The sequence below is a fragment of the Bombina bombina genome, chromosome 6 (genome assembly GCF_027579735.1).
Source record: "Bombina bombina isolate aBomBom1 chromosome 6, aBomBom1.pri, whole genome shotgun sequence".
Classification (NCBI taxonomy): Eukaryota; Metazoa; Chordata; class Amphibia; order Anura; family Bombinatoridae; genus Bombina; species Bombina bombina.
This window is the reverse complement of record NC_069504.1, coordinates 346,875,199-346,902,164: the sequence shown is the minus strand read 5'-3', so window position 1 is coordinate 346,902,164 and position 26,966 is coordinate 346,875,199. Positions and strand designations below refer to the sequence as shown.

The following is a 26,966-nucleotide window of genomic DNA, read 5'->3' as shown; positions in this document are numbered from 1 at the left end:
GAGTATTGCCTATTGAATGCAGTGATCTCCTTCTACGGGGTCTATTTCATAAGGTTCTCTGTTATCGGTCGTAGAGATTCATCTCTTACCTCCCTTTTCAGATCGACGATATACTCTTATATTTACCATTTCCTCTACTGATTCTCGTTTCAGTACTGGTTTGGCTTTCTACAAACATGTAGATGAGTGTCCTGGGGTAAGTAAGTCTTATTTTCTGTGACACTCTAAGCTATGGTTGGGCACTTTATTTATAAAGTTCTAAATATATGTATTCAAACATTTATTTGCCTTGACTCAGAATGTTCAACTTTCCTTATTTCCAGACAGTCAGTTTCATATTTGGGATTATGCTTTCAATTATCATATTTTTTCTTACCTCAAAAATTTGACTTTTTTCCCTGTGGGCTGTTAGGCTCGCGGGGGCTGAAAATGCTTCATTTTATTGCGTCATTCTTGGCGCTGACTTTTTTGGCGCAAAAATTCTTTTCCGTTTCCGGCGTCATACGTGTCGCCGGAAGTTGCGTCATTTTTGACGTTATTTTGCGCCAAAAATGTCGGCGTTCCGGATGTGGCGTCATTTTTGGCGCCAAAAGCATTTAGGCGCCAAATAATGTGGGCGTCTTATTTGGCGCCAAAAAATATGGGCGTCGCTTTTGTCTCCACATTATTTCAGTCTCATTTTTCATTTGCTTCTGGTTGCTAGAAGCTTGATGTTTGGGCATTTTTTTCCCATTCCTGAAACTGTCTTATAAGGAATTTTGATCTATTTTGCTTTATATGTCTTGTTTTTTTTTCTCTTACATATTGCAAGATGTCTCACGTTGATCTGAGCCAGAAGATACTACAGGAAAAACCACTGCCCTGCTGGATCTACCAAAGCTAAGTGTATCTGCTGTAAACTTTTGGTAGCTATTCCTCCAGCTGTTGTTTGTAATAATTGGTCATGACAAACTTGCTTAAAGCAGATAATATTTCCTTAGTGATGTACCATTGCCTGTTGCAGTTCCCTCAACATCTAAGGTGCAGAATGTTCCTGATAACATAAGAGATTTGTTTCTGAATCCATAAAGAAGGCTTTGTCTGTTATTTCTCCTTCTAGTAAACGTAAAAAGTCTTTTAAATCTTCTCTCTCTACAGATGAATTTTTAAATGAACACCATCATTCTGATTCTTTGGACTCTTCTGGTTCAGAGGATTCTATCTAGAGATTGATGCTGATAAATCTTCATATTTATTTAGAAGGAATTTATTCGCTCTTTACTTAAAGAAGTACATAATTGCTTTAGAATAGAGGATTCTAGTCCTCTTGATACTATTCTATACGTTTGGATAAGGTTTTTAAAGCTCCTGCGGGTTATTCCAGAAGTCTTTCCCTGTTCCTAATGCTATTCTGCAGTAATTGCTAAGGAATGGGATAAATTGGGTAATTCATTTACTCCTTCTAAACGTTTAAGCAAATTATATCCTGTTCCCCTGACAGGTAGAATTTTGGGACAAAATCCCTAAAGTTGATGGGGCTATTTCTACCCTTGCTAAACGTACTACCATTCCTACGTCAGATGGTACCTCGTTTAGGATCCTTTAGATAGAAAAATTGAATCTTTTCTAAGAAAAGCTTATCTATGTTCAGGGTAATCTCTTAGACCTGCTATATCATTGGCTGATGTTGCTGCAGCTTCAACTTTTGGTTGGAAACTCGTAGCGCAACAAGTAAAAAATCGTGATTCTCATGATATTATTATCTTCTCCAGCATGCTAATAATTTCATCTGTGATGCCAATTTTTGATATTATTAGAGTTGATGTTAGATTTATTTCTCTGGCTATCTTAGCCAGAGAGCTTTATGGTCTAAGACCCTGGAATGCTGATATGGCTTCTAAATCAACTCTACTTTTCCATTTCTTTCCAGGGAAACAAATTATTTGGTCTCAGTTGGATTCTATTATTTTCAACTGTTACTGGTGGGAAAGGAACTTTTTTACCACAGGATAAAAAGTCTAAAGGTAAAAACAGGGCTAACAATCGTTTTCGTTCCTTTCGTTTCAACAAAGAACAAAAGCCTGATCCTTCGTCCTCAGGGAGCAGTTTCAGTTTGGAAACCATCTCCAGTCCTGGAATAAATCCAAGCCTGCTAGAAAGCAAAAGCCTGCTTCTAAGTTCACATGAAGGTACGGCCCTCATTCCAGTTCAGCTGGTAGGGGGGCAGGTTACTTTTTTCTTCAAAGAAATTTGGATCAATTCTGTTCACAATCTTTGGATTCAGAACATTGTTTCAGAAGGTACAGAATTGGTTTCAAGATGAGACCTTCTGCAAAGAGATTTTTTCTTTCCCATGTCCCAGTAAATCCAGTGAAAGCTCAAGCATTTCTGAATTGTGTTGTTCAGATCTAGAGTTGGCTGGAGTAATTATGCCAGTTCCAGTTCCGGAAACAGGGGATGGGGTTTTATTCAAATCTCTTCATTGTACCAATGAAGAGAATTCCTTCAGACCAGTTCTGGATCTAAAATTATTGAATCGTTATGTAAGGATACCAACGTTCAAGATGGTAACTGTAAGGACTATATTGCCTTTTGTTCAGCAAGGGAATTATATGTCCACAATAGATTTACAGGATCGCATATCTGCATATTCCGATTCATCCAGATCATTATCAGTTCCTGAGATTCTCTTTTCTAGACAAGCATTACCAATTTGTGGCTCTACCGTTTGGCCTTGCTACAGCTCCAAGAATTTTCACAAAGATTCTCGGTGCCCTTCTGTCTGTAATCAGAGAACAGGGTATTGTGGGAATTTCCTTATTTGGACGATATCTTGGTACTTGCTCAGTCTTTACATTTAGCAGAGTCTCATACGAATCGACTTGTGTTGTTTCTTCAAGATCATGGTTGGAGGATCAATTTAACCAAAAAGTTCTTTGATTCCTCAAACAAGGGTAACCTTTCTGGGTTTCCAGATAGATTCAGTGTCCATGACTCTGTCTTTAACAGACAAGAGACGTCTAAAATTGATTACAGCCTGTCGAAACCTTCAGTCTCATTCATTCCCTTCGGTAGCCTTATGCATCGGAAATTCTAGGTCTTATGAGCTGCTGCAATCGGACGCGATCCCCTTTGCTCGTTTTCACATGCGACCTCTTCAGCTCTGTATGCTGAACCAATGGTGCAGGGATTACACGAAGATATATCAATTAATATCTTTAAAAACCGATTGTTCGGCACTCTCTAACGTGGGTGGACAGATCACCCTTCGTTTAATTCAGGGGGGGCTTCTTTTGTTCTTCCGACCTGGACTGTAATTTCAAACAGATGCAAGTCTCACAGGTTGGGGAGCTGTGTGGGATCTCTGACGGCACAAGGAGTGTTGGGAATCTCAGGAGGTGAGATTACCGATCAATATCTTGGAACTCCGTGCAGTTTTCAGAGCTCTTCAGTTTTGGGCCTCTTCTGAAGAGAGAATCGTTCATTTGTTTTCAGACAGACAATGTCACAACTGTGGGCATACATCAATCATCAAGGAGGGACTCACAGTCCTCTGGCTATGAAAGAAGTATCTCGAATTTTGGTTTGGGCGGAATCCAGCTCCTGTCTAATCTCTGCGGTTCATATCCCAGGTGTAGACAATTGGGAAGCGGATTATCTCAGTCGCCAAACGTTTGCATCCGGGCGAATGGTCTCTTCACCCAGAGGTATTTCTTCAGATTGTTCAAATGTGGGGGCTCCCAGAGATAGATCTGATGGCCTCTCATAAACAAGAAACTTCCCAGGGTATCTGTCCAGATCCCGGGATCCTCAGGCGGAGGGCAGTGATGCATTATCACTTCCTTGGAAGTATCATCCTGCCTATATCTTTCCGCCTCTAGTTCTTCTTCCAAGAGTAATCTCCAAGATTCTGAGGGAATGCTCGTTTGTTCTGCTAATAGCTCCGGCATGGCCTCACAGGTTTTGGTATGCGGATCTTGTCCGGATGGCATCTTGCCAACCATGGGACTCTTCCGTTAAGACCAGACCGTCTGTCACAAGGTCCTTTTTTTCCATCCGGATCTGAAATCCTTAAATTTAAAGGTATGGAGATTGAACGCTTGATTCTTGGTCATAGAGGTTTCTCTGACTCCGTGATTAATACTATGTTACAGGCTCGTAAATCTGTATCTCGAGAGATATATTATAGAGCCTGGAAGACTTATATTTCTTGTGTCTTTCTCATCATTTTTCTTGGCATTCTTTTAGAATACCGAGAATTTTACAGTTTCTTCAGGATGGGTTTAGGATAAGGGTTTGTCCGCAAGTTCTTTGAAAGGTCAAATCTCTCCGCTCTTTCTCTTCTTTTTCAACAGAAAGATTGCTATTCTTCCTGATATTCATTGTTTTGTACAAGCTTTGGTTCGTATAAAAACCTGTCATTAAGGTCAATTTCTCCTCCTTGGAGTTTTGAATTTGGGTTCTGGGAGCTCTTCAAGCTCCTCCGTTTGAACCTATGCATTCATTGGACATTAATTTACTTTCTTGAAAGTTTTTTTCCTTTTGGCCATCTCTTCTGCTAGAAGAGTTTCTGAATTATCTGCTCTTTCGTGTGAGTCTCCTTTTCTGATTTTTCATCAGGATAAGGCGGTGGTTTTGCGAACTTCTTTTGAATTTTTACCTAAAGTTGGTGAATTCCAACAACATTAGTAGAGAAATTGTGGTTCCTTCATTAATGTCCTAAATCCTAAGAATTCTAAGGAGAAAATCATTGCCTTCTTTGGATGTTGTTAGAGCTTTGAAATATTATGTTTGAAGCTACGAATCTTTCCGTAAGACTTCTAGTCTATTTGTTATCTTTTCCGGGTTCTAGGAAAGGCCAGAAAGCTTCTGCCATTTCTTTGGCATCTTGGTAGAAATCTTTATTTCATCTTGCCTATGTTGAGTCGGGGTAAAATTCCGCCTCAGAGAATTACAGGCTCATTCTACTAGGTCAGTATCTACTTCCTGGGCGTTTAGGAATGAAGCTTCGGTTGACCAGATCTGCAAGCAGCAACTTGGTCCTCTTTGCATAACTTTTACTAAATTCTACCATTTTGATGTATTTTCTTCTTCTTGAAGCAGTTTTTGGTAGAAAAGTTTCTTCAGGCAGCGGTTTTCAGTTTGAATCTTCTGCTATGTTTTTGGTTAAACTTTATTTTGGGTGTGGATTATTTTCAGCAGGAATTGGCTGTCTTATTTTATCCCTCCCTCTCTAGTGACCTCTTGTGTGGAAAAGATCCACATCTTGGGTAGGTCATTATCCCATAACGTCACTAGCTCATGGACTCTTGTTAATTACATGAAAGAAAACATAATTTATGTAAGAACTTACCTGATAAATTCAATTCTTTCATATTAACAAGAGTCCATGAGGCCCACTCCCTTTTTTGTGGTGGTTATGATTTTTTTGTATAAAGCACAATTATTCCAATTCCTTATTTTATATGCTTCGCACTTTTTTTCTTATCACCCCACTTCTTGCTATTCGTTAAACTGATTTGTGGGTGTGGTGAGGGGTGTATTTATAGGCATTTTAAGGTTTGGGAAACTTTGCCCCTCCTGGTAGGAATGTATACTCCCATACGTCACTAGCTCATGGACTCTTGTTAATATGAAAGAAATGAATTTATCAGGTAAGTTCTTACATAAATTATGTTATTGGTGTGAATCCAAGAGTTACTCATGGAGTAAAGTTAGGATTCCTAGGATTTTGTCCTTTTCTACAAGAGGGTTTAGAAAGGGTTTATCTGCTAGTTCATTAAAGGGACAGATTTCTGCTCTGCTATTCTGTTTTACACAAACGTCTGGCAGATGTTCCAGACGTTCAGGCATTGGCTAGGATTAAGCCTGTGGTTTAAGACTGTTTTGCTCCGCCGTGGGAGCTTAAACTTAGTTCTTTAAAGTTCTTCAGGGTGTTCCGTTTGAACCCCTCACATCCATTGATATTAAGCTGTTATCTTGGAAAGTTCTGTTTTTGATGGCTATTTCCTCGCTCGAAGAGTCTCTGAGTTATCTGCCCTACACTGTGATTCTCCTTTTCTGATTTCCATTCAGACAAGGGTAGTTTCTGCGTACTAAACCTGGGTTTTTACCTAAGGTGGGTTTCTAACAGGGAATATCAATCAAGAGATTGTTGTTCCATCATTATGTCCTAACCATTCTTCAAAGAAGGAACGACTTTTGCAATAATCTGGACGTAGTCCGTGCCCTGAAGTTCTATTTACAGGCAACTAAGATTTTCGTCAAACTTCTTCTCTGTTTGTCGTTTACCTCGGTGACAGAGGAGAGGTCAAAAGGCTTCGCTACCTCTCTCTCCTTTTGGCTTCAGTAGCATAATACGTGTAGCTATGAGACTGCTGGACAGTAGCCTCCTGAAAGAATTACAGCTCATTCCACTAGAGCTGTGGCTTCCACCTGGGCTTTAAAAATGAGGCCTCTGTTGAACAGATTTGGCAAGGCTGCAACTTTGGTCTTCACTTCACACTTTTTCAAAATTTTACAAATTTGACACTTTTGCTTCTTCGGAGGCTATTTTTGGAGAAAGGTCTTCAGGCAGTGGTTCCTTCCGTTTAAAGTTCCTGCCTTTTCCCCTCCCATCATCCGTGTACTTTAGCTTTGGTATTGGTATCCCGTAAGTAATGGATGACCTGTGGACCTGACATACACTTAACAAGAGAAAACATAATTTATGCTTACCTGATAAATTTATTTCTCTTGTAGTGTAGTCAGTCCACGGGCCCGCCCCTGTCTTTTAAGGCAGACCTAAATTTTAATTAAACTCCAGTCACCACTGCACCCTATGGTTTCTCCTTTCTCGTTCTTGTTGGTTCGGTCGAATGACCTGGATATGACATGTGAGGGGAAGAGCTATATAGCACTCTGCTTGGGTGATCCTCTTGCAACTTCCTGTTGGGGAGAGAATATAATCCCATAAGTATGGATGACCCGTGGACTGACTACACTACAAGAGAAATAAATTTATCAGGTAAGCATAAATTATGTTTTTAACTTGCAGTTTGCATTTGTGAGGACTGTGTCACAAAGTTCTCCATAGAGTAATTTGCAGTTTGACAAATAAAACCTATTATGACCGACACTGCAAGTGGAATGCAAAAATATAGTGCTATTGTGAGTTAAAAACACTCAAGCACAAGTTTTAATCTATTTTTAATTGCTTGAGCAATAGTCTAGGGTGCCCTAGCATCTGCATTCCAGAACACACCTCTAATTCCCTCTCATAATAAACATCTATGGGGAGCATAGCGTAAAATATATGTCGGATATCGATTGAGCGCTAAGCAGGTGGTGCATAAGTAGTTAGTTGTTCACGTAATTCTGTGCTATATTTTTAATTAAGTTTAAGTATGAAACTCTTCAACACATACATACACCTTTCACTCCTCAGTCCCCGGCACACTTTAAATCTGCCACAAAGCCTTTTTTTAATTAAAGGGGACTTAATACTACTCATATGCTAAATCACTTGAAACTAATGCAGTATAACTGTAAAAAGGCTGACAGGAAAATATCACCTGACCATCTCTTTAAAAAAGGAAGATATTTTACCTCACAACATCTTCCTCAGTTCAGCAGAGTAAGTTCTGTGCGAAAAAGTTTATACTCAAGCTGCTGTCCAGCTGCAGGTAAAAAAAAAAAAAAGAAGAAATGAACAGGCAGCCAATCTGCATCAACAGTGCTGAGGTCCATGAATTCTTTTACTGTGATCTCATGAGATTTGACTTAACTCTCATGAGATTTCATAGTAAACTTCCTTAAACCTGAATAGGGGAAGAATAATATGAGTGTGCACGAAAGCTCACTCCCTTAGCTGTCCCGGGAACAGACATACTTATTTTCTGTTAGAAAGTCCTTTACAATGGGATGTGGCTAGCTGAGGAACTTTTATGGTAAATTATCTTTCTTTTTTACATAGAGATGTTCAGGTGATATTCTCTAGTCAGCTTTTTTACAGCTATGCTGCATCACTTTTAGGTGTTTCAACATTTTGGGTACCATGGCCCTTTAATAAAGCTTTCTTTCATAAGTGTTAAATCTAAATATAACTTAATGAGTGTAATGATCAAGCTAATAGCACTCCCTGTGCTATCCCTTTAAGGAATAAGACATGTTAAAAAATAGTTTTGGACACGTTAAGATGCTTTTGTTAAAATACGTGTTAAAACCCAGATTGTATGTTACTCTTTGTGCAAGGTTGAGTGAAATATAACACACCGGCACTATTGATTGTGCTTCACCTGTAATGTAGCCCTATATCACTAAATGTATTCATCTTAGATGCACAGTAGACAAGGACTTGAGAGAATGGAATTTATATAGATTACTATTGTATAAAAATATTGTTTTGATTTAAACAAAATATATAGAATTACTAATATCAATCATGATTATTCTAGGTCTGCAAAGGAAACTATTGGATAGATTGTATTCCAGTTTAAAAACATATCACAATGTTTACAAGCAAGAACTCCAATACATTTTCATTCAAATCTGCAGTTTTCCATATATATATATATATATATATATATATATATATATATATATATATATATATATATATATATATATTGGTGGCCAAGCACTCCCACATTGATCCTCATCAATTGACCCTGGGTGGCAATCCAAAAGATTCAGAATATATTTCAGTCTCATAGGTAAGGGCACTCACAGGAATTTAAAATTCAAGCTTTATTGGAGAAATTTCTTAAAAGTCAATGTCGACATTTCGGCCCAAAGTTGGGCCTTTATCAAGACATGTCAATTTACATCCACATAATATGTGCACAGATGCGGCGTTTCAAGCCGTCCCTCCCAAAGTCGATAGACAGACAGAATTTGTCTGACATGTTGTCTTGATAAAGGCCCGACTTTGTGATGAAACATCATTGTCTTTTAAGAAATTTTCTCCAATAAAGCTTGAATTTTAAAGTCCCAGTGAGTGCCCTTACCTATGAGACATATATATACAGTATAAATATATATATATATATATATATATATATATATATATATATATATAAATAATATTATATATATATAAATAAATAAATAGAATAGCCTTAATAAACTTCTCTATACAGCTACTTGTATTGAAATTTGAATCTGAAATTTGACAAAAAATATTGCAATTTTTTGTGATTGTCAAATTATTTTATCGTTTTATACTTTTTTTTTTTTTTAAATGCAGCTATTCTCAGTAATATAGTTGCTGTACATAACATGTGTAATGAGTTTTAATTTGACTCAGTCATTTTCTTGCCTAAGGATCCAAGAAGAAACCTAATATGTTCTATTGATTTAGTAAAATTACATTCATTTAACCCCAGGCTCAGTGACCCAGTATTGCTCTTGTCTATTGATTAAAAAATTATTATTTCTGTAACACAAACCTTCTACTGTATAAATTTGAAAGCAATAACTTTATGCAAGTTGAAGTTAAAATGATATTTTCCAATATGCTTGAATTTAATTTTAATAATATATCGGTAATTTGGAAATACCTTTATGAGCCTGCATTATATTCGGCATTGGCTGAACAGTATCATCACTCTTATGAAGGCTATTGACTTTAAAGCATTACAGAGGGCTATTGTAAATCTTATCAAAAACTAAATGTGCATTCATGTCAGATTTTTTTCATTACAATGAACTGTAATTTCAGAGATTTAAAGGGACATTTTAATCAACATTTTTTACCTTGTTTCATTTAAGAGAGGGTGTTTCAAAAATTATTTAAGTTTTTGTTTTTCGAAAAACTAATTTTTCTGCCCTGAGGAAAAAAAAAATCAGTATTTTCTTGACACCCGGACCACTAGTAAAAAAATAGAGCAGATTTACCAAACCAATTCAGAAGCTTCAATTTAAATTTAAACAGCTTTTGCTTACAATTCTTTGACAAACACATTTTAATATGTGTAAATGCAGCTCTTTCATATGCAAAAAAATGATAATAGTATAAAACACTTAAAATGACTCCTCCATTTCAGAATGCGGATTCAGTTTTTTATCTTTTTTTAATATCTTGGATATGTGTTACATGTTAAAACTTTAGAGGTAAGTAAATACATCCATAAATGATTACACCTTCCCAGTCACTGGGTTCCAACTTTAGTCCTAAATCCTTATCACTCCCTAAAGATGTGCCACCATATTTCATACCAAATACAGCCCTACTGTAATCAAAATAATATAGAACTCTAAAAGTAAAATTCTAAATTTTTAAGATAGTGTGCATTGAGTTCTAAATATTATTTAATGTTAAATAATATATTCTTATTGTAATTAAAGGTAAATGTTTTGGGTAAGGTAATATGCATAATCTGTATTTACCATCTTACTTACACTCTTTAACATAACGTTTCTGCTAGCTTTTCCTGTTCTCAGGCACACAGAAGAAAAATTGCCTTATTTTCTTATACACCTTTCTATTTACTAAAGGTTTAGAGGCATATTTATCAAATGTCTGTCGGACCTGATCAGGTCCGACAGACATCGCTGAATGCGGAGAGCAATACGCTCTCTGTATTCAGCATTGCACCAGCAGCTCTTGTGATCTGCTGGTGCAACGCCGCCCCCTGCAGACTCGCGGCCAATCGGCCGCCAGCAGGGGGTGTCAATCAACCCGATCGTACTCTATCGGGTTGAATTCCGGCAATGTCCTGTCCGCCTCATCAGAGCAGGCGGACAGAGTTATGGAGCAGCTTCATTCGGAGCTTGATAAATGGGCCTCTTAGTGTGAGGTTCTCTACATTTCTAATCTCTACTTGCCCCACATATGTTATTTTACTCAAGCTACTCAATTCCAAGTGGCCATATATTTGCATTATAGGGGGAAGTTGGCAGAAGTCCTGTTAGTGCCCATGTATATGAGTATAAGCTTATGCAATAAACAAAACTAACGCCTAGATTTAGAGTTCTGCGGTAGCCGTCAAAAGCAGCGTTAAGGGTTCCTAACGCTGGTTTTGGCTGCCCGCTGGTATTTAGAGTTGTGTAGGTAAGGGTCTAACGCTCACTTTCAATCCGCGACTTTTCCATATCGCAGATCCCCTTACGTCAATTGCGTATCCTATCTTTTCAACGGGATCTTCCTAACGCTGGTATTTAGAGTCTTGGTTGAAGTGAGCAGTAGACCCTCTACCGACAAGACTCCAGCCGCAGAAAAAAGTCAGTAGTTAAGATTTTTCTGGGCTAACGCCGGTTATATGCTCTAAAGTACACTAACACCCATAAACTACCTATGTACCCCTAAACCGAGGTCCCCCCACATCGCCGCCACTATAATAAATATTTTTAACCCCTAATCTGCCGACCGCACACCGCCGCCACCTACATTATCCCTATGAACCCCTAATCTGCTGCCCCTAACATCGCCGACACCTACATAATATTTATTAACCCCTAATATGCCCCCCCCCAATGTTGCCGCTACCTAACTACACTTATTAACCCCTAATCTGCCGACCGGGACCTCGCTGCTACTCTAATAAATGTATTAACCCCTAAAGCTAAGTCTAACCCTAACACCCCCCCTAAGTTAAATATAATTTTAATCTAACAAAATAAATGAAATCTTATTAACTAAAGTATTCCTATTTAAAGCTAAATACTTACCTGTAAAATAAACCCTAATATAGCTACAATATAACGAATAATTATATTGTAGCTATTTTAGGATTTATATTTATTTTACAGGCAACTTTGTATTTATTTTAACTAGGTACAATAGCTATTAAATAGTTATTAACTATTTAATAGCTACCTAGTTAAAATAATTACAAAATTACCTGTAAAATAAATCCTAACCTAAGTTACAATTAAACCTAACACTACACTATCAATAAATAAATTAACTACAAGTACCTACAATTAAATACAATTAAATAAACTAAACTAAATTACAAACCCCCCCACTAAATTACAAAAAAATAAAAAAAAATTACAAGAATATTAGGCTAATTACACCTACTCTAAGCCCCCTAATAAAATAAAAAGCCCCCCAAAATAATAAAGGTCCCTACCCTATTCTAAAATTAAAAAGTAACCAGCTCTTTTACCAGCCCTTAAAAGGGCTTTTTACGGGGCATGCCCCAAAGTAATCAGCTCTTTTGCCTGTAAAAAAACACACAATACCACCCCCCAACATTAAAACCCACCACCCACATACCCCTACTCTAACCCAAACCCCCCCTTAAGTAAACCTAACACTACCCCCCCTGAAGATCTCCCTACCTTGAGTCGTGTTCACCCAGCCGGGCACCGATGGACCAAAAGAGGACATCCGGAGCGGCAGAAGTCTTCATCCTATCCGGGCAGAAGAGGACATCCGGACCGGCAGACATCTTCATCCAAGCGGCATCTTCTATCTTCATCCATCCGGAACGGAGCAGAGCCATCTTCTTCCAGCCGACGCGGATCCATCCTTCTTCACCGACGCCTACTCGCCGAATGAAGGTTCCTTTAAATGACGTCATCCAAGATGGCGTCCCTCGAATTCCGATTGGCTGATAGGATTCTATCAGCCAATCGGAATTAAAGGGACAGTTTACTCAAAAATTTTCTCCCCTTTAATTTGTTCCCAATGATCAATTTTACCTGCTGGAGTGTATTAAATTGTTTACAAGTAGCTCCTTTACCCTTATATTGGCATTTGAAATTGTTAATTTAGCATGTGGTATCCCCACCTATTCTGAAAGTTTGTGGCCTTGCGTACCAGCTATAGATAAGCTTTGTAAACACAGCCAGCAGAAGAAATTACACTCCCAGTCGGATATAGCAGGGATAAGGTAATACAATGTTGATTTTCCATTGTTCTCTCAAAGTACTGGTGATTGTTTTAAGGACAGATTTAAGATAAAGAAGCAGGTATATGTGCACAATGTGATACAGTAATGAGATCTGATTATACCTACAAGTTCAACCCATTTTATTAGGTTGTGGCTTCAAAACACAAAATCAGAGCTTTAATATACACAAATAAGCCTTAAAAAGTTAATTTTCATACATTCTTTACTCTGCAGTTGGTAAAAAAAGCAATTGTAAACACATTAAGGGAAAAACTAGTTTACAGTATACTGCCCCTTTAAGGTAGGAAAAATCTGATTGGCTGATTGAATCAGCCAATCAGATTCAAATTCAATCGGATTGGCTGATCCAATCAGCCAATCAGATAGAGCTTGCAATCTATTGGCTGTTCCGATCAGCCAATAGAATACAAGATCAATCAAGGATGTTCCGCGCCGGAGGCCTTGAAGATGGAGCCGCTCCTCGTCGGATGGATGAAGATAGAAGATGCCGCTTGGATGAAGATGTCTGCCGGTCCGGATGTCCTCTTCTGCCCAGATAGGATGAAGACTTCTGCTGGTCTGGATGTCCTCTTCTGCCCCATTGGATGAAGACTTCGGCCCGGTTGGGTGAAGACGACTCAAGGTAGGGAGATCTTCAGGGGGGTAGTGTTAGGTTTATTTAATGGGGGTTTGGGTTAGAGTAGGGGTATGTGGGTGGTGGGTTTTATTGTGGGGGGGTGGTATTGTGTTTTTTTTACAGGCAAAAGAGCTGATTACTTTGGGGCATGCCCCGCAAAAAGCCCTTTTAAGGGCTGGTAATAGAGCTGTTAACTTTTTTAATTTAGATTAGGGTAGGGATTTTTTTTTTATTTTGGGGGACTTTGTTATTTTATTAGGGGGCTTAGATTAGGTGTAATTTTGGGGTTTTTTTTTTTGTAATTTAGTTTATTTAATTGTAGGTAATTAATTTAATTAATTTATGGATAGTGTAGTGTTAGGTTTAATTGTAACTTAGGTTAGGATTTATTTTACAGGTAATTTTGTAATTATTTTAACTAGGTAGCTATTAAATAGTTACCTAGTTAAAATAAATACAAAGTTGCCTGTAAAATAAATATAAATCCTAAAATAACTACAATATAATTATTCGTTATATTGTAGCTATATTAGGGTTTATTTTACAGGTAAGTATTTAGCTTTAAATAGGAATACTTTAGTTAATATGATTTAATTTATTTTGTTAGATTAAAATTATATTTAACTTAGGGGGGTGTTAAGGTTAGGGTTAGACTTAGCTTTAGGGGTTACTACATTTATTAGAGTAGCGGCGAGGTCCGGTCGGCAGATTAGGGGTTAATAAATATAACATAGGTGTCGGCGATGTAAGCAACGCTGGTATTGAGAGTTGAAGTGGCGGTAAATATGCCTGTACGCTCCATTTTTGGAGCCTAATGCAGCCCTTCAAAGAACTCTAAATACCAGCGTTGTTTAGAAGCAGCGCTAGAAAAAAAAGACGCGTAGCTAATGCACCCCTTTGGCCGCAAAACTCTAAATCTAGGCGTAAGGAAAGAGCATGCTAGGTAACTTTGTTTTTAATGTGTTATAATTCTTTAATGATAAAAATCACCATATTTGACTGATTATTTTCTGTTTTCTAGTTTTATCATAAATAACAAAGACACATTTTTCAACAACGCCACACGGAGTAGAATTGTACATCATATTTTACAAAGAGTTAGGTACGAAGAGGGAAAAAATAAAATAGGTAAGTTATATTGTTGGAAATGTGACTAATTTATAATCAGTCAATCAATTGACAGATTCAAGGGATGTACTAGTTATCTTTTGTTGATTAGTCCCCAATAAATTATATATTTAATTTTCAGACATTAATATGTTGTTGTTTTTTCAATGTATTATCTTTTAATTTTATACATTGGTATCTTACTCAAATTGCTTTTTTAACTCTTAGTTTTCTTTTGCAATTTATATATATATTTTAATTTTGCCAATTGTATTTATTTATCTTTTAATATTTGTAATAGCATATTTTGAAGCAGATATCAGTGTGTAAGATACTACATGAAAGTAACAAATAGTGCAATGGCTTCTACTCCAGAGAGTTAGCATCATGGAGAGAATTGGAACTAATGACCTTGTAACAAAAGAAATGTTTAAAAGAAATGCATAAATAATAAATGGTGTGTGTTTGTATATATATATATATATATATACAGAAGCAGCAGCTAGTGAGAAGGATCCGGTTTAAATCCCAAAGTTTACTCAGCAGCATAAAAAGCCAGCACAAGAGCATAAATATATCACCATTTAATGAAAAAAGAACATAACGTTTCGGCCCCACCAGGGAGGCCTTGGTCACATGTAGTAAGATCACCCCAAACGAACAAATATATATATATATATATATATATATATATACATACACAATACTATTATTTTCACTGAAAATATTACTGCACATATAAATTGCCTTCATGGTAAAATATGAAGTTAAAGGTAATATTTTTTTTATTTCTTCTATAAGATACGACGAGTCCACAGATTCATCCTTTACTTGTGGGATATTATCCTCCTGCTAAAAGGAAGTGGCAAAGAGCACCACAGCAGAGCTGTCTATATAGCTCCTCTCTTGACTCCACCCCCCAGTCATTCTCTTTGCCTACTCTAAGTAATAGGAAGGGTAAAGTGAAAGAGGTGATAAAATGTTAGTTTCTATTTTCTTCAAACAAGAGCTTTTTTATTTTAAATGGTACCGGTGTGTGCTATTTTCTCCCAGGCAGCAGATGGATGAAGACTTCTGGCTGGAGGCTGATGATCTTAGCAGTTGTTACTAAGATCCAGAGTAGTTCCCACAGAATGTCTGAGGAGTACTTCAGAAACTTCAGTGTGAGGAACGTTTTTCATGCTATAAGCAGTGAGGTATGTTCAGTCATTTTTTTCTGGAGAGACTGTGTTATTTCAGAATTGGCTGACAGTATCCCCATGAGGGAAAGGGTAAGCAGTTTTTCTAAAGTATAAAGAGGGGTATTACTGAACTTGCATATTGGGCTATAAAAAAACCGTTGACACTGATGTTATTATGTTTGTGGGCAAACGTTTTCATGACTGGAGTTACAGATAACGTTTTTTATGATAGACTTTTTTCTACTTTATATGAACCCACATAGGTATAAGAGGGTACACATTTTCCTTTCCTTGTGGGGCAAACTTAGCTGTCAAGTTGGGATGCTTTTATCATAAAATTGGCACAATTTTATTGTTTTAAAGCAGTTTTGGAAAAATGGTATGCTTTTTTTTCTCTTAAAGGCGCAGTACCGTTTTTTTCAGATTGTTATTTTTTCACTAAATAATGTGTTTTCAAGCCTGCTTGTGGTCATTACAAGCCTGTTTAACATGTCTGATATTGAGGAAAGCCAATGTTCCATGTGTTTAGAAGCCATTGTTGAACCCCCACTTAAATTGTGTCCCTCATGTACTTAAAGGGCCTTGCATTGCAAAGAACATATTTTAGCTGATAAAAGTATGTCTCAGGATGATTCTCAGTCAGAAGAGAATCAGGTTATGCCATCTACCTCTCCCCAAGTGTCACAACCTTTAACGCCCGCCCAAGCGACGCCAAGTACTTCTAGTGCGTCTAATTCTTTCACCCTGCAAGATATGGCCGCAGTTATGTCTTCTACCCTCACAGAGGTTTTATCTAAACTGCCTGGTTTGTAGGGGAAGCGCAGTAGGTCCGGTATTAGAGTAAATGCTGAGACCTCTGACGCTTTATTGGCCATCTCCGATGTACCCCCACAATGTTTTGATTTGGGGGTGGGGGAATTGCTGTCTGAGCGAGAGCTTTCTGATTCAGGAAAGATGTCCCCTCAAACAGACTCAGATATGACGGCCTTTAAGTTTAAGCTTGAACACCTCTGCTTGTTGCTCAGGGAGGTTTTAGCGACTCTGGATGATTGTGACCCTATTGTTATTCCACCAGAAAAATGGTGTAAATGGATAGATATCTAGAGGTCCCTACTTACACTGTTTTTCCAGTCCCTAAAAGGATTTCGGACATTGTTACTAAGGAATGGGATAGACCGGGCATTCCGTTCTCTCCCCCTCCTACTTTTAAGAAAATGTTTCCCATATTTGACACCATTCGGGATTCGTGGCAGACGGTCCCTAAGGTGGAGGGAGCTATTTCTACCCTGGCTAAGCGTACAACTTTACCTATTGAGGACAGTTGTGCTTTCAAAGATCCTATGGATAAAAAATTAGAGGTTCTTCTAAAGAAATTGTTTATTCATCAGTGTTTTCTTCTACAACCTATAGCGTGCATTGTTCCTGTAACTACTGCAGCTGCTTTTTGGTTCGAGGCTCTAGATGATATTTTAGATAGAATTAAGGCTCTCAAGCTAGCTAATTCTTTTATTACAGATGCCGCTTTTCAACTGGCTAAATTAGCGGCAAAGAATTCAGGTTTTGTCATTTTAGCGTGTAGAGCGTTATGGCTTAAGTCCTGGTCTGCTGATGTGTCATCAAAATCTAAGCTGTTAGCTATTCCTTTCAAAGGTAAGACCCTATTCGGGCCTGAACTGAAGGAGATCATTTCCGACATCACTGGAGGAAAAGGCCATGCCCTTCCTCAGGATAAGACAAATAGCATGAGGGCCAAACAAAATAATTTTCGTTCCTTTCGAAACTTCAAAGGTGGTCCCTCTACCTCCTCCCCTACCACAAAGCAGGGGGGGAATTTCGCTCAATCCAAGTCAGTCTGGAGACCTAACCAGACCTGGAATAAAGGTAAACAGGCCAAGAAGCCCGCTGCTGCTACCAAGACAGCATGAAGGGGCAGCCCCCGATCCGGGACCGGATCTAGTAGGGGGCAGACTTTCTCTCTTCGCTCAGGCTTGGGCAAGAGACGTTCAGGATTCCTGGGCTTTAGAAATCGTGACCCAAGGGTATCATCTAGAATTCAAAGATTCTCCTCCAAGGGGGAGATTTCATCTTTCAAGGTTGTCTGTAAACCAGACAAAAAGAGAGGCGTTCTTACACTGTGTAGAAGACCTATATACTATGGGTGTAATCTGCCCAGTTCCAAAAGCAGAACAGAGGCAGGGGTTTTACTCCAATCTGTTCGTGGTTCCCAAAAAAGAGGGAACCTTCAGACCGATTTTAGATCTCAAGATTCTAAACAAATTTCTCAGAGTCCCATCTTTCAAGATGGAGACCATTCGGACAATTTTACCAATGATCCAGGAGGGTCAATATATGACCATCGTGGATTTGAAGGATGCGTATCTTCACATTCCTATCCACAAAGATCATCACCAGTTCCTCAGGTTCGCCTTCCTGGACAAGCATTACCAGTTTGTGGCCCTTCCTTTCGGGTTGGCCACAGCTCCCAGAATTTTCCCAACGGTGCTAGGGTCCCTTCTGGCGGTTCTAAGGCCGCGGGGCATAGCAGTGGCGCCCTATCTGGACGATATCTTGATTCAGGCATCAACTTACCAGCTAGCCAAATCTCACACAGACATTGTGTTGGCTTTTCTAAGATCTCACGGGTGGAAGGTGAACATAAAGAAGAGTTCACTTGTCCCTCTCCCATTCCTAGGAACTCTGATAGACTCGGTAGACATGAAAATTTTTCTGACGGAGGTCAGAAAATCAAAGATCTTAACCACCTGCCGAGCACTTCATTCCATTCCTCGGCCATCAGTGGCTCAGTGTATGGAGGTAGTTGGACTAATGGTAGCGGCAATGGACATAGTTCCATTTGCTCGCTTGCATCTCAGACCACTGCAACTGTGCATGCTCAGACAGTGGAATGGGGATTATGCAAATTTATCTCCTCAGATAAATCTGGATCAAGAGACCAGAGACTCTCTTCTTTGGTGGTTGTCACAGGATCATCTGTCCCAGGGAATGTGTTTCCGCAGGCCAGCATGGGTCATAGTGATGACGGACGCCAGCCCCTTGGGTTGGGGTGCATTCTGAAATTCCCTGAAGGCGCAGGGTGTGTGGACTCAGGAGGAGGCTCTCCTTCCAATAAATATTCTAGAACTGAGAACGATATTCAACGCGCTTCAGGCGTGGCCTCAGCTGGCTTGGGCCAAATTCATAAGATTCCAGTCGGACAATATCACGACTGTAGCATATCAATCATCAAGGGGGAACAAAGAGTTCTCTAGCGATGATGGAGGTTTCAAAAATCATTCGATGGGCAGAGACTCACTCTTGCCATCTATCAGCAATCTATATCCCAGGAGTGGAGAACTGGGAAGCGGATTTTCTCAGTCGTCAGACTTTTCATCCGGGGGAGTGGGAGCTCCATCCGGAGGTGTTTGCATAATTGATTCATCAATGGGGCACACCAGAATTGGATCTGATGGCATCTCGTCAGAATGCCAAACTTCCTTGTTACGGGTCCAGATCAAGGGATCCCCAAGCAGTACTGATAGATGCTCTAACAGTACCATGGTCGTTCAACCTGGCTTATGTGTTTCCTACTTTTCCTCTCCTTCCTCGTCTGATTGCCAGAATCAAACAGGAGAGGGCTTTGGTAATTTTGATAGCACCTGCGTGGCCACGCAGGACTTGGTATGCAGATCTGGTGTAAATGTCATCTCTGCCACTGTAGAAACTGCCACTGAGACAGGACCTTCTCATTCAGGGTCCGTTCCAACATCCAAATCTAGTTTCTATGCGGCTGACTGCCTGGAGATTGAACGCTTGATTTTATCTAAGCGGGGATTCTCTGAGTCGGTCATAGATACCTTGATTAAGGCTCGAAAGCCTGTCACTAGGAAAATTTATCATAAGATATGGCGTAAATATCTTTATTGGTGCGAATCCAAGGGCTACTCATGGAGTAAGATCAGGATTCCTAGGATTTTGTCCTTTCTCCAAGAAGGATTGGAGAAGGGGTTATCAGCTAGTTCCTTAAAGGGACAGATTTCTGCTTTGTCAATCTTACTGCACAAGCGTTGGGCTGATGTCCCAGGCGTTCAGTCGTTTTGTCGGGCTTTGGTTAGAATTAAGCCTGTGTTTAAAGGATTTCCGTCAAACATCTTCTCTGTTTGTTGTCTATTCTGGAAAGCGTAGAGGTCAAAAAGCTACGGCTACCTCTCTTTCTTTTTGGCATAAAAGCATCATCCGTTTGGCATACAAGACTGCTGGACAGCAGCCTCCTGAAAGAATTACAGCTCACTCTACTAGAGCGGTGGCTTCCACATGGGCTTTTAAAAATGATGCTTCTGTTGAAGAGATTTGTAAGGCTGCGACGTGGTCTTCCCTTCATACCTTTTCCAAATTTTACAAATTTGATACTTTTGCTTCTTCGGAGGCTATTTTTGGGAGAAAAGTTCTTCAAGCAGTGGTGCCTTCTGTTTAGGTATCTGTTTTGTCCCTCCCGTTCATCCATGTCCTGTAGCTTTGGTATTGTATCCCACAAGTAAAGGATGAATCCGTGGACTTGTCGTATCTTATAGAAGAAAAGTAAATTTATTCTTACCTGATAAATTGATTTCTTCTATGATACGACGAGTTCATGGCCCGCCCTGTCAATTTAAGACAGATTATATATTTTTTTTATTTAAAACTTCAGTCACCTCTGCACCTTTTAGTTTCTCCTTTTTCTTCCTATACCTTCGGTTGAATGACTGAGGGGTGGAGTCAAGGGAGGAGCTATATAGACAGCTCTGCTGTGGTGCTCTTTGCCACTTCCTGTTAGCAGGAGGATAATATCCCACAAGTAAAGGATGAATCCGTGGACTCGTCGTATCATAGAAAAAATAAATTTATCAGGTAAGCATAAATTTACTTTTTTTTAAATATCTAATTTGTTACTTTTTTATTATTTTATTTGTTTAATATATTTATGGTGGTTATTATTAATTTGCTTGTTGAAATAAATCTCAATTCATTAATATTTAAATTGTGATTATTCCTTGGGAGCTATGCTCCACTTGACCTGCCAGTTGAATACACTCTCTCCTAGAGCTCACTGCGCTGGAAAGCCAAACCAACCCCTAAATTGGGGCACATATACATCACCTAAGAAATGATGTCCTCATCAACTTTGCCAAAGCTTGTACGTCTTTCTTCAAACAAATTTTAAAAGGCCCCAACCCAAAATTACATTTCTTTGGTTAAGCATAGATTCCTGTGCATGTAAATTAGATAAAAGTAAATAAATCCCCAACTGTACATGTTATTTATTTTTAGTAAAACTTTCCAAAAGTTTTTGGTAGCTTTCATTCTTCCTTTTTAAGCCTTGACCAATTCAGACTGTCTCCTAGATTATACATCATATCTAACCGCAATATAAATACAGGTAGCCCTCAGTTTACGCCGGGGTTAGGTTCCAGAAGGAATGGTTGTAAATCGAAACCATTGTAAATTGAAACCCAGTTTATAATGTGAGTCAATGGGAAGTGAGGGAGATAGGTTTCAGGCCCCTCTCAAAATTGTCATAACTAACACCTAATACATTATTTTTAAAGCTTTGAAATGAAGACTTTAAATGCTAAACAGCATTATAAACCTAATAAAATAATCACACAACACAGAATATATAATTAAACTAAGTTAAATGAACGGAAAAATTTGCCAAACAGCATTATAAACCTAATAAAATAATCACACAACACAGACTTCACTTGCATTTTTCTGCAAACAGTTCTTTCTATGCATTCCAATCTGAACTGATTTATTGACAGGAAGATCTTGTTCCTTTGAAATCTGCTCGATAGCTCAGGTCTGGTTAAACTGATTAATTTCAGCTTGCTTGGCTTTGCTGAAACACAAGCGGACAGCTCAACCTACTTGCTATTTTAATAAAGGCACTGCTTCTCAATACTCAATAGCAGTCACATGACTGGAAAAAAAGGTTGTTATTCTGAAATGGTGTAAATTGAACCGTTGTAAAACGAGGGCCACCTGTATCTGTAAGAAGAGCTTTTGTGATTATAGTTATATCAGTTTTAAAACCTTAGCAAAGTAAATTTGTTAGGCATTATCAGCAAGCAGGTCATCGTTTGATCACTATAAGGACCCTGAATACCTAGGCATCTGTTTAGCAATTGTGTGCTCCCATGGAAAACATAAGTGTAAAAACATTATTGATGCAAATATGATGACAGCCACAAATGGGAAAAGACCTACAAATCCAGGATTGTGTAAAAAAAAGCCCTGATATTTTTAATTCATGTGGCCAGCCTTAAGCACACAAACTTTTTTTAACGTAAGACCTAGAAACCAATGCTCCTTAAAAAAGTTCCAAGTAATTGATAGAGAAGCAAAGTAGTCGGAAATGATCACATCTGATGTCAGACTTCAGAATACAAACACACACAAAGACTCACACAAACACATGAATACATACACAAACACATGAATACATACACAAACACATGAATACATACACAAACACGTGAATACATACACAAACACGTGAATACATACACAAACACATGAATACATACACAAACAGGTGAATACATACACAAACAGGTGAATACATACACAAACACGTGAATACATACACAAACAGGTGAATACATACACAAACAGGTGAATACATACACAAACAGGTGAATACATACACAAACACATGAATATATACACAAACACATGAATACATACACAAACAGGTGAATACATACACAAACAGGTGAATACATACACAAACAGGTGAATACATACACAAACAGGTGAATACATACACAAACACATGAATACATACACAAACACATGAATACATACACAAACACACGAATACATACACAAACACATGAACACAAACACGTGAATACATACACAAACATGTGAATACATACACAAACACATGAATACATACACAAACACATGAACACATACACAAACAAATGAATACATACACAAACACATGAATACATACACAAACACATGAATACATACACAAACACATGAATACATACACAAACACATGAATACATACACAAACACATGAACACAAACACATGAATACATACACAAACACGTGAATACATACACAAACACGTGAATACATACACAAACACGTGAATACATACACAAACACATGAATACATACACAAACACATGAACACAAACACATGAATACATACACAAACACATGAATACATACACAAACACATGAATACATACACAAACACATGAATACATACACAAACACATGAACACAAACACATGAATACATACACAAACACATGAACACAAACACATGAATACATACACAAACACATGAATACATACACAAACACATGAATACATACACAAACACGTGAATACATACACAAACACATGAACACAAACACATGAATACATACACAAACACATGAATACATACACAAACACATGAATACATACACAAACACATGAATACATACACAAACACATGAATACATACACAAACACATGAACACAAAAACATGAATACATACACAAACACATGAATACATACACAAATGACAGACTGAAAAGAAAAATAACAGTAAACTTACAAAGCTAAAACTTAAAGCAGTAATACATAGAGTTTGCATTCTGACACCAAAATCAACTACCAACGAAACTAAGGTAAGCACACAATTATATTACTGTACATATAAACACACTAAGGGGCCACTTTATCATGGCCCGAATGAGGCCGTATACACCTGTTTCAGTGCGAGCCTTCAGGCATGCCGGAAAGAGGAGTTATGAAGCAGCGGTCTTTAGACCGCTGCTCTTTAACTCGTCCACCACCTCTGAGGCGGTGGACAGCAATCAGTCCGATCGGGGTGATTGACACCCCCTACTAGCGGCCGATTGACCGTGAATCTGCAGTGGGCGTCATTGCACAAGCAGTTCACAGAACTGCTTGTGCAATGTTTAATGCCGACAGCATATGCTGTCGGCATTTAGCGATGCAGGGCGGACATGATTCGCTATAGCGAATCATGTCCACCTGGGTATGATAAATCTACTCCCTAGGGTTTACTAACCTTTAGTAACTATGAGGCGGCGGACAGCAATCAGCCCGATCGGATATGATTCACGAGAAATGCTTGTGCAATGATAAATGCCGACAGTGTATGCTGTGGGCATTTATCAATGTGCGGCGGACATGATCCGCTACAGTGGATCATGTCCACTTGCACTATAATAAATCGGCCCCATAGAGTTCAGAACAATGGCACTGGAAAAACTTCAGCAAGTTCAAGAAATCAATTTATGCATTCCAGGTTTGTAATCAGACAAACAAAATGATATTATATATTTCTTCGGAGCTAGAGATGGATGCACCTGTTGAATCAGTATGCTTCTTTTTATGCCAAGTATTGCAAAGCATAAACAAAACTTAAATACTTTGTCATTGAGTTTGTTGTGCTGCATAGACTTTTCCTAAATAACTCAAGGGAATACTCCCAACATTAAAGAAACTTAAATTAAAGTGTTATAGTGTGAACTATTACTACATTGTAGTTTCAAATATTTGTTAGGATATATTGTTTTGGTTATTCGTTGTACAGTGAACACACAATAATGAGTATGCTGTGCTGTATAATGATGTCAAGTATCAATATGCTGATGGTGACTATGCTGCATATAAATACACATTTATTTAGCCTGCAGCTTCTGTATAATAATGCTGAGTATTTATACAGTGATAATAAGCATGTTGCACTGTGTACCATTACTATCTATATACTAATAATGAGCAAACTGTTCTGATTATGGGAGGTTTAATCATGCTTTGGGAGTAGTTTGTTTTTTGTCATGATTATGAAGTCTCTCCCCAATCGAGAAATCACTATCAGCCATGCAGCGTTAATACAGTAGTACCAGTGGTGCAAATCACGCATATTGTGCTAGTTTTAGTTTAAAAAACTTTTACTGACTCTCTTTCCTGAAAACATATTTTTAAAAATGCAATTACAGATTGCCCTCGGTTTACAACGGTTCAATTTACACCGTTTCAGAATAACAACCTTTTTTTCCAGTCATGTGACTGCTATTGAAAAGCATTGAGAAGCAGTGCATCTATTAAAATAGCCAGTAGGTGGAGCTGTCCGCTTGTGTTGCAGCAAAGCCAAGCAAGCTGAAATTAATCAGTTTAACCAGACCTTAGCTATCAAGCAGATTTCAAAGGAACAAGATCTTCCTGTCTATAAATCAGTCCAGATTAGAATGCATAGAAAGAACTGTTTGCAGAAAAATGCAAGTGAAGTCTGTGTTGTGTGATTATTTTATTAGGTTTATAATGCTGTTTAGCAAATGTTTTGTTCATTTAACTTAGTTTAATTATATATTCTGTGTTGTGTGATTACTTAATTAGGTTTATAATGCTGTTTAGCATTTAAAGTCTTTATTTCAAAGCTTTAAAAATAATGTATTAGGTGTTACTTATGACAATTTTGAGAGGGGCCTGGAACCTAACTCCCTCACTTCCCATTGACTTACATTATAAACTGGGTTTCAATTTACAACACTTTCGATTTACAACCATTCCTTCTGGAACCTAACCCCGATGTAAACTGAGGGCTTCCTGTATTTCTCTTTCTTATGCATGATCAGATCATTTGAGTACAGTGTCTATTCAAAATACTCAAACATTATGGAACATTTTTCACACACAATGAACTTTCTGGAATGTAGCAATGATGTTAGTTATCCCCGGTAACTCCAAGTCTTGCAAAATTGCATACTTTTTGGTTTAAGATAAACAGTGGAACAAAGAAAGGAAAAATTCACGCATCAAAAAGAGATGTAGAGTTTACATTTCTTCTTATTCAAAATGCTCCAAATTGTCCAAACCAGCTATTTCATTTGCAGCATTTTGAAAAGGTTTCAGACTTTGGACTAGATTACAAGTGGAGCGATACATTTTTATCGTTCTTGAGTGCTAACTGCACAACCCTGCTAACTCCCTTTCCTCACAGACTTCTATGGGGTGCGATAAAAAGACTTTTCTCTTTTTCCACTCCAGCACTAACACAAAGGTGCGCTAGGCCAACTGCACCAAAACCAAAGGTAGGTTAGGAATACTTAAAAAAAAACTATGTTCTTCACTTAGAAGATTTTTTTTTTTAAATTTTAAATAACTATTTCTCTATATCTGTATATTTGTATATAAAGATCTAGATCTATATTGTATTTATTGAGATATATATATATATATATATATATATATATAGCTATAATGTGTGTGTATGTATATATATATGTGTGTGTGTGTGTGTGTGTGTGTATGTATGTATATATATATATATATATATATATATATATAAATAAAAATAACATTTTCTTCTAATTGAAGAACATAGGAAATTTAAAGTTTTTCTATTAAAAAACAAAAACATTAAGATTTTTTGAAAATTATATTGCATATTTCAAGGTTTTTGACTGGGAAAGATACAAAAGTGTTTAAATATAAATATATATATATATATATATATATATATATATATATACAAAACACAGAAGGGAACTGCACTCTCATACCGGACCGGGTACAAATCCCATGACCCTGCAACATGCTCAGCCCTGGGTGCCACTGGCACTCACAGGAAGCTGTGCTGTCCCCAGAGTCACAGGCAGTTAACCCCAGACAGGTCTGGGTGCAAGAACCAATGGCACCCAGGGCTGAGCATGTTGCAGGGTCATTGGATGTGTACCCGGTCCGGTATGAGAGTGCAGTTCCCTTCTGTGTTTTGTATATGTCTAGGGTGATTACATATGCCTGTGCACCCTTCCCTTGTTCCCAGTTTATTTGGATTTGAAAGCTTGCATTGTGTGGCTGTTTTAGGGTCCCAGGTATTGGAAAGGACCTTGACGAGGTACCTGGGCTTGTCCCATTTGGCCAGATGCGGTAACTAACCTTTCCATTTTTGCTTTTAAATCTTAGCTGAGAGCTTTTTAAGTGAGTGCTGGGTTTTCTCTGTGTGTTGTATTAATTTGTTTTGTAATTTTCCCTATGGTTCTTGCACCCAGACCTGTCTGGGGTTAACTACCTGTGACTCTGGGGACAGCACAGCTTCCTGTGAGTGCCAGTGGCACCCAGGGCTGAGCATGTTGCAGGGTAATGGGATGTGTACCCGGTCCGGTATGAGAGTGCAGTTCCCTTCTGTGTTTTGTATATGTCTAGGGTGATTACATATGCCT

General features: G+C 38.2%; 1 protein-coding gene across 1 annotated transcript in view; it reads left to right on the top strand.

Annotated features, from left to right (window-relative positions):
• ANO4 (anoctamin 4) overlaps nt 1–26,966 on the top strand; it is a 675,069-nt gene that overhangs the window by 416,980 nt on the left and 231,123 nt on the right. Inside the window, 1 exon segment of the mRNA XM_053719254.1 lies at nt 14,459–14,565. Within this exon segment, the coding sequence (XP_053575229.1) occupies nt 14,459–14,565 (107 nt within the window).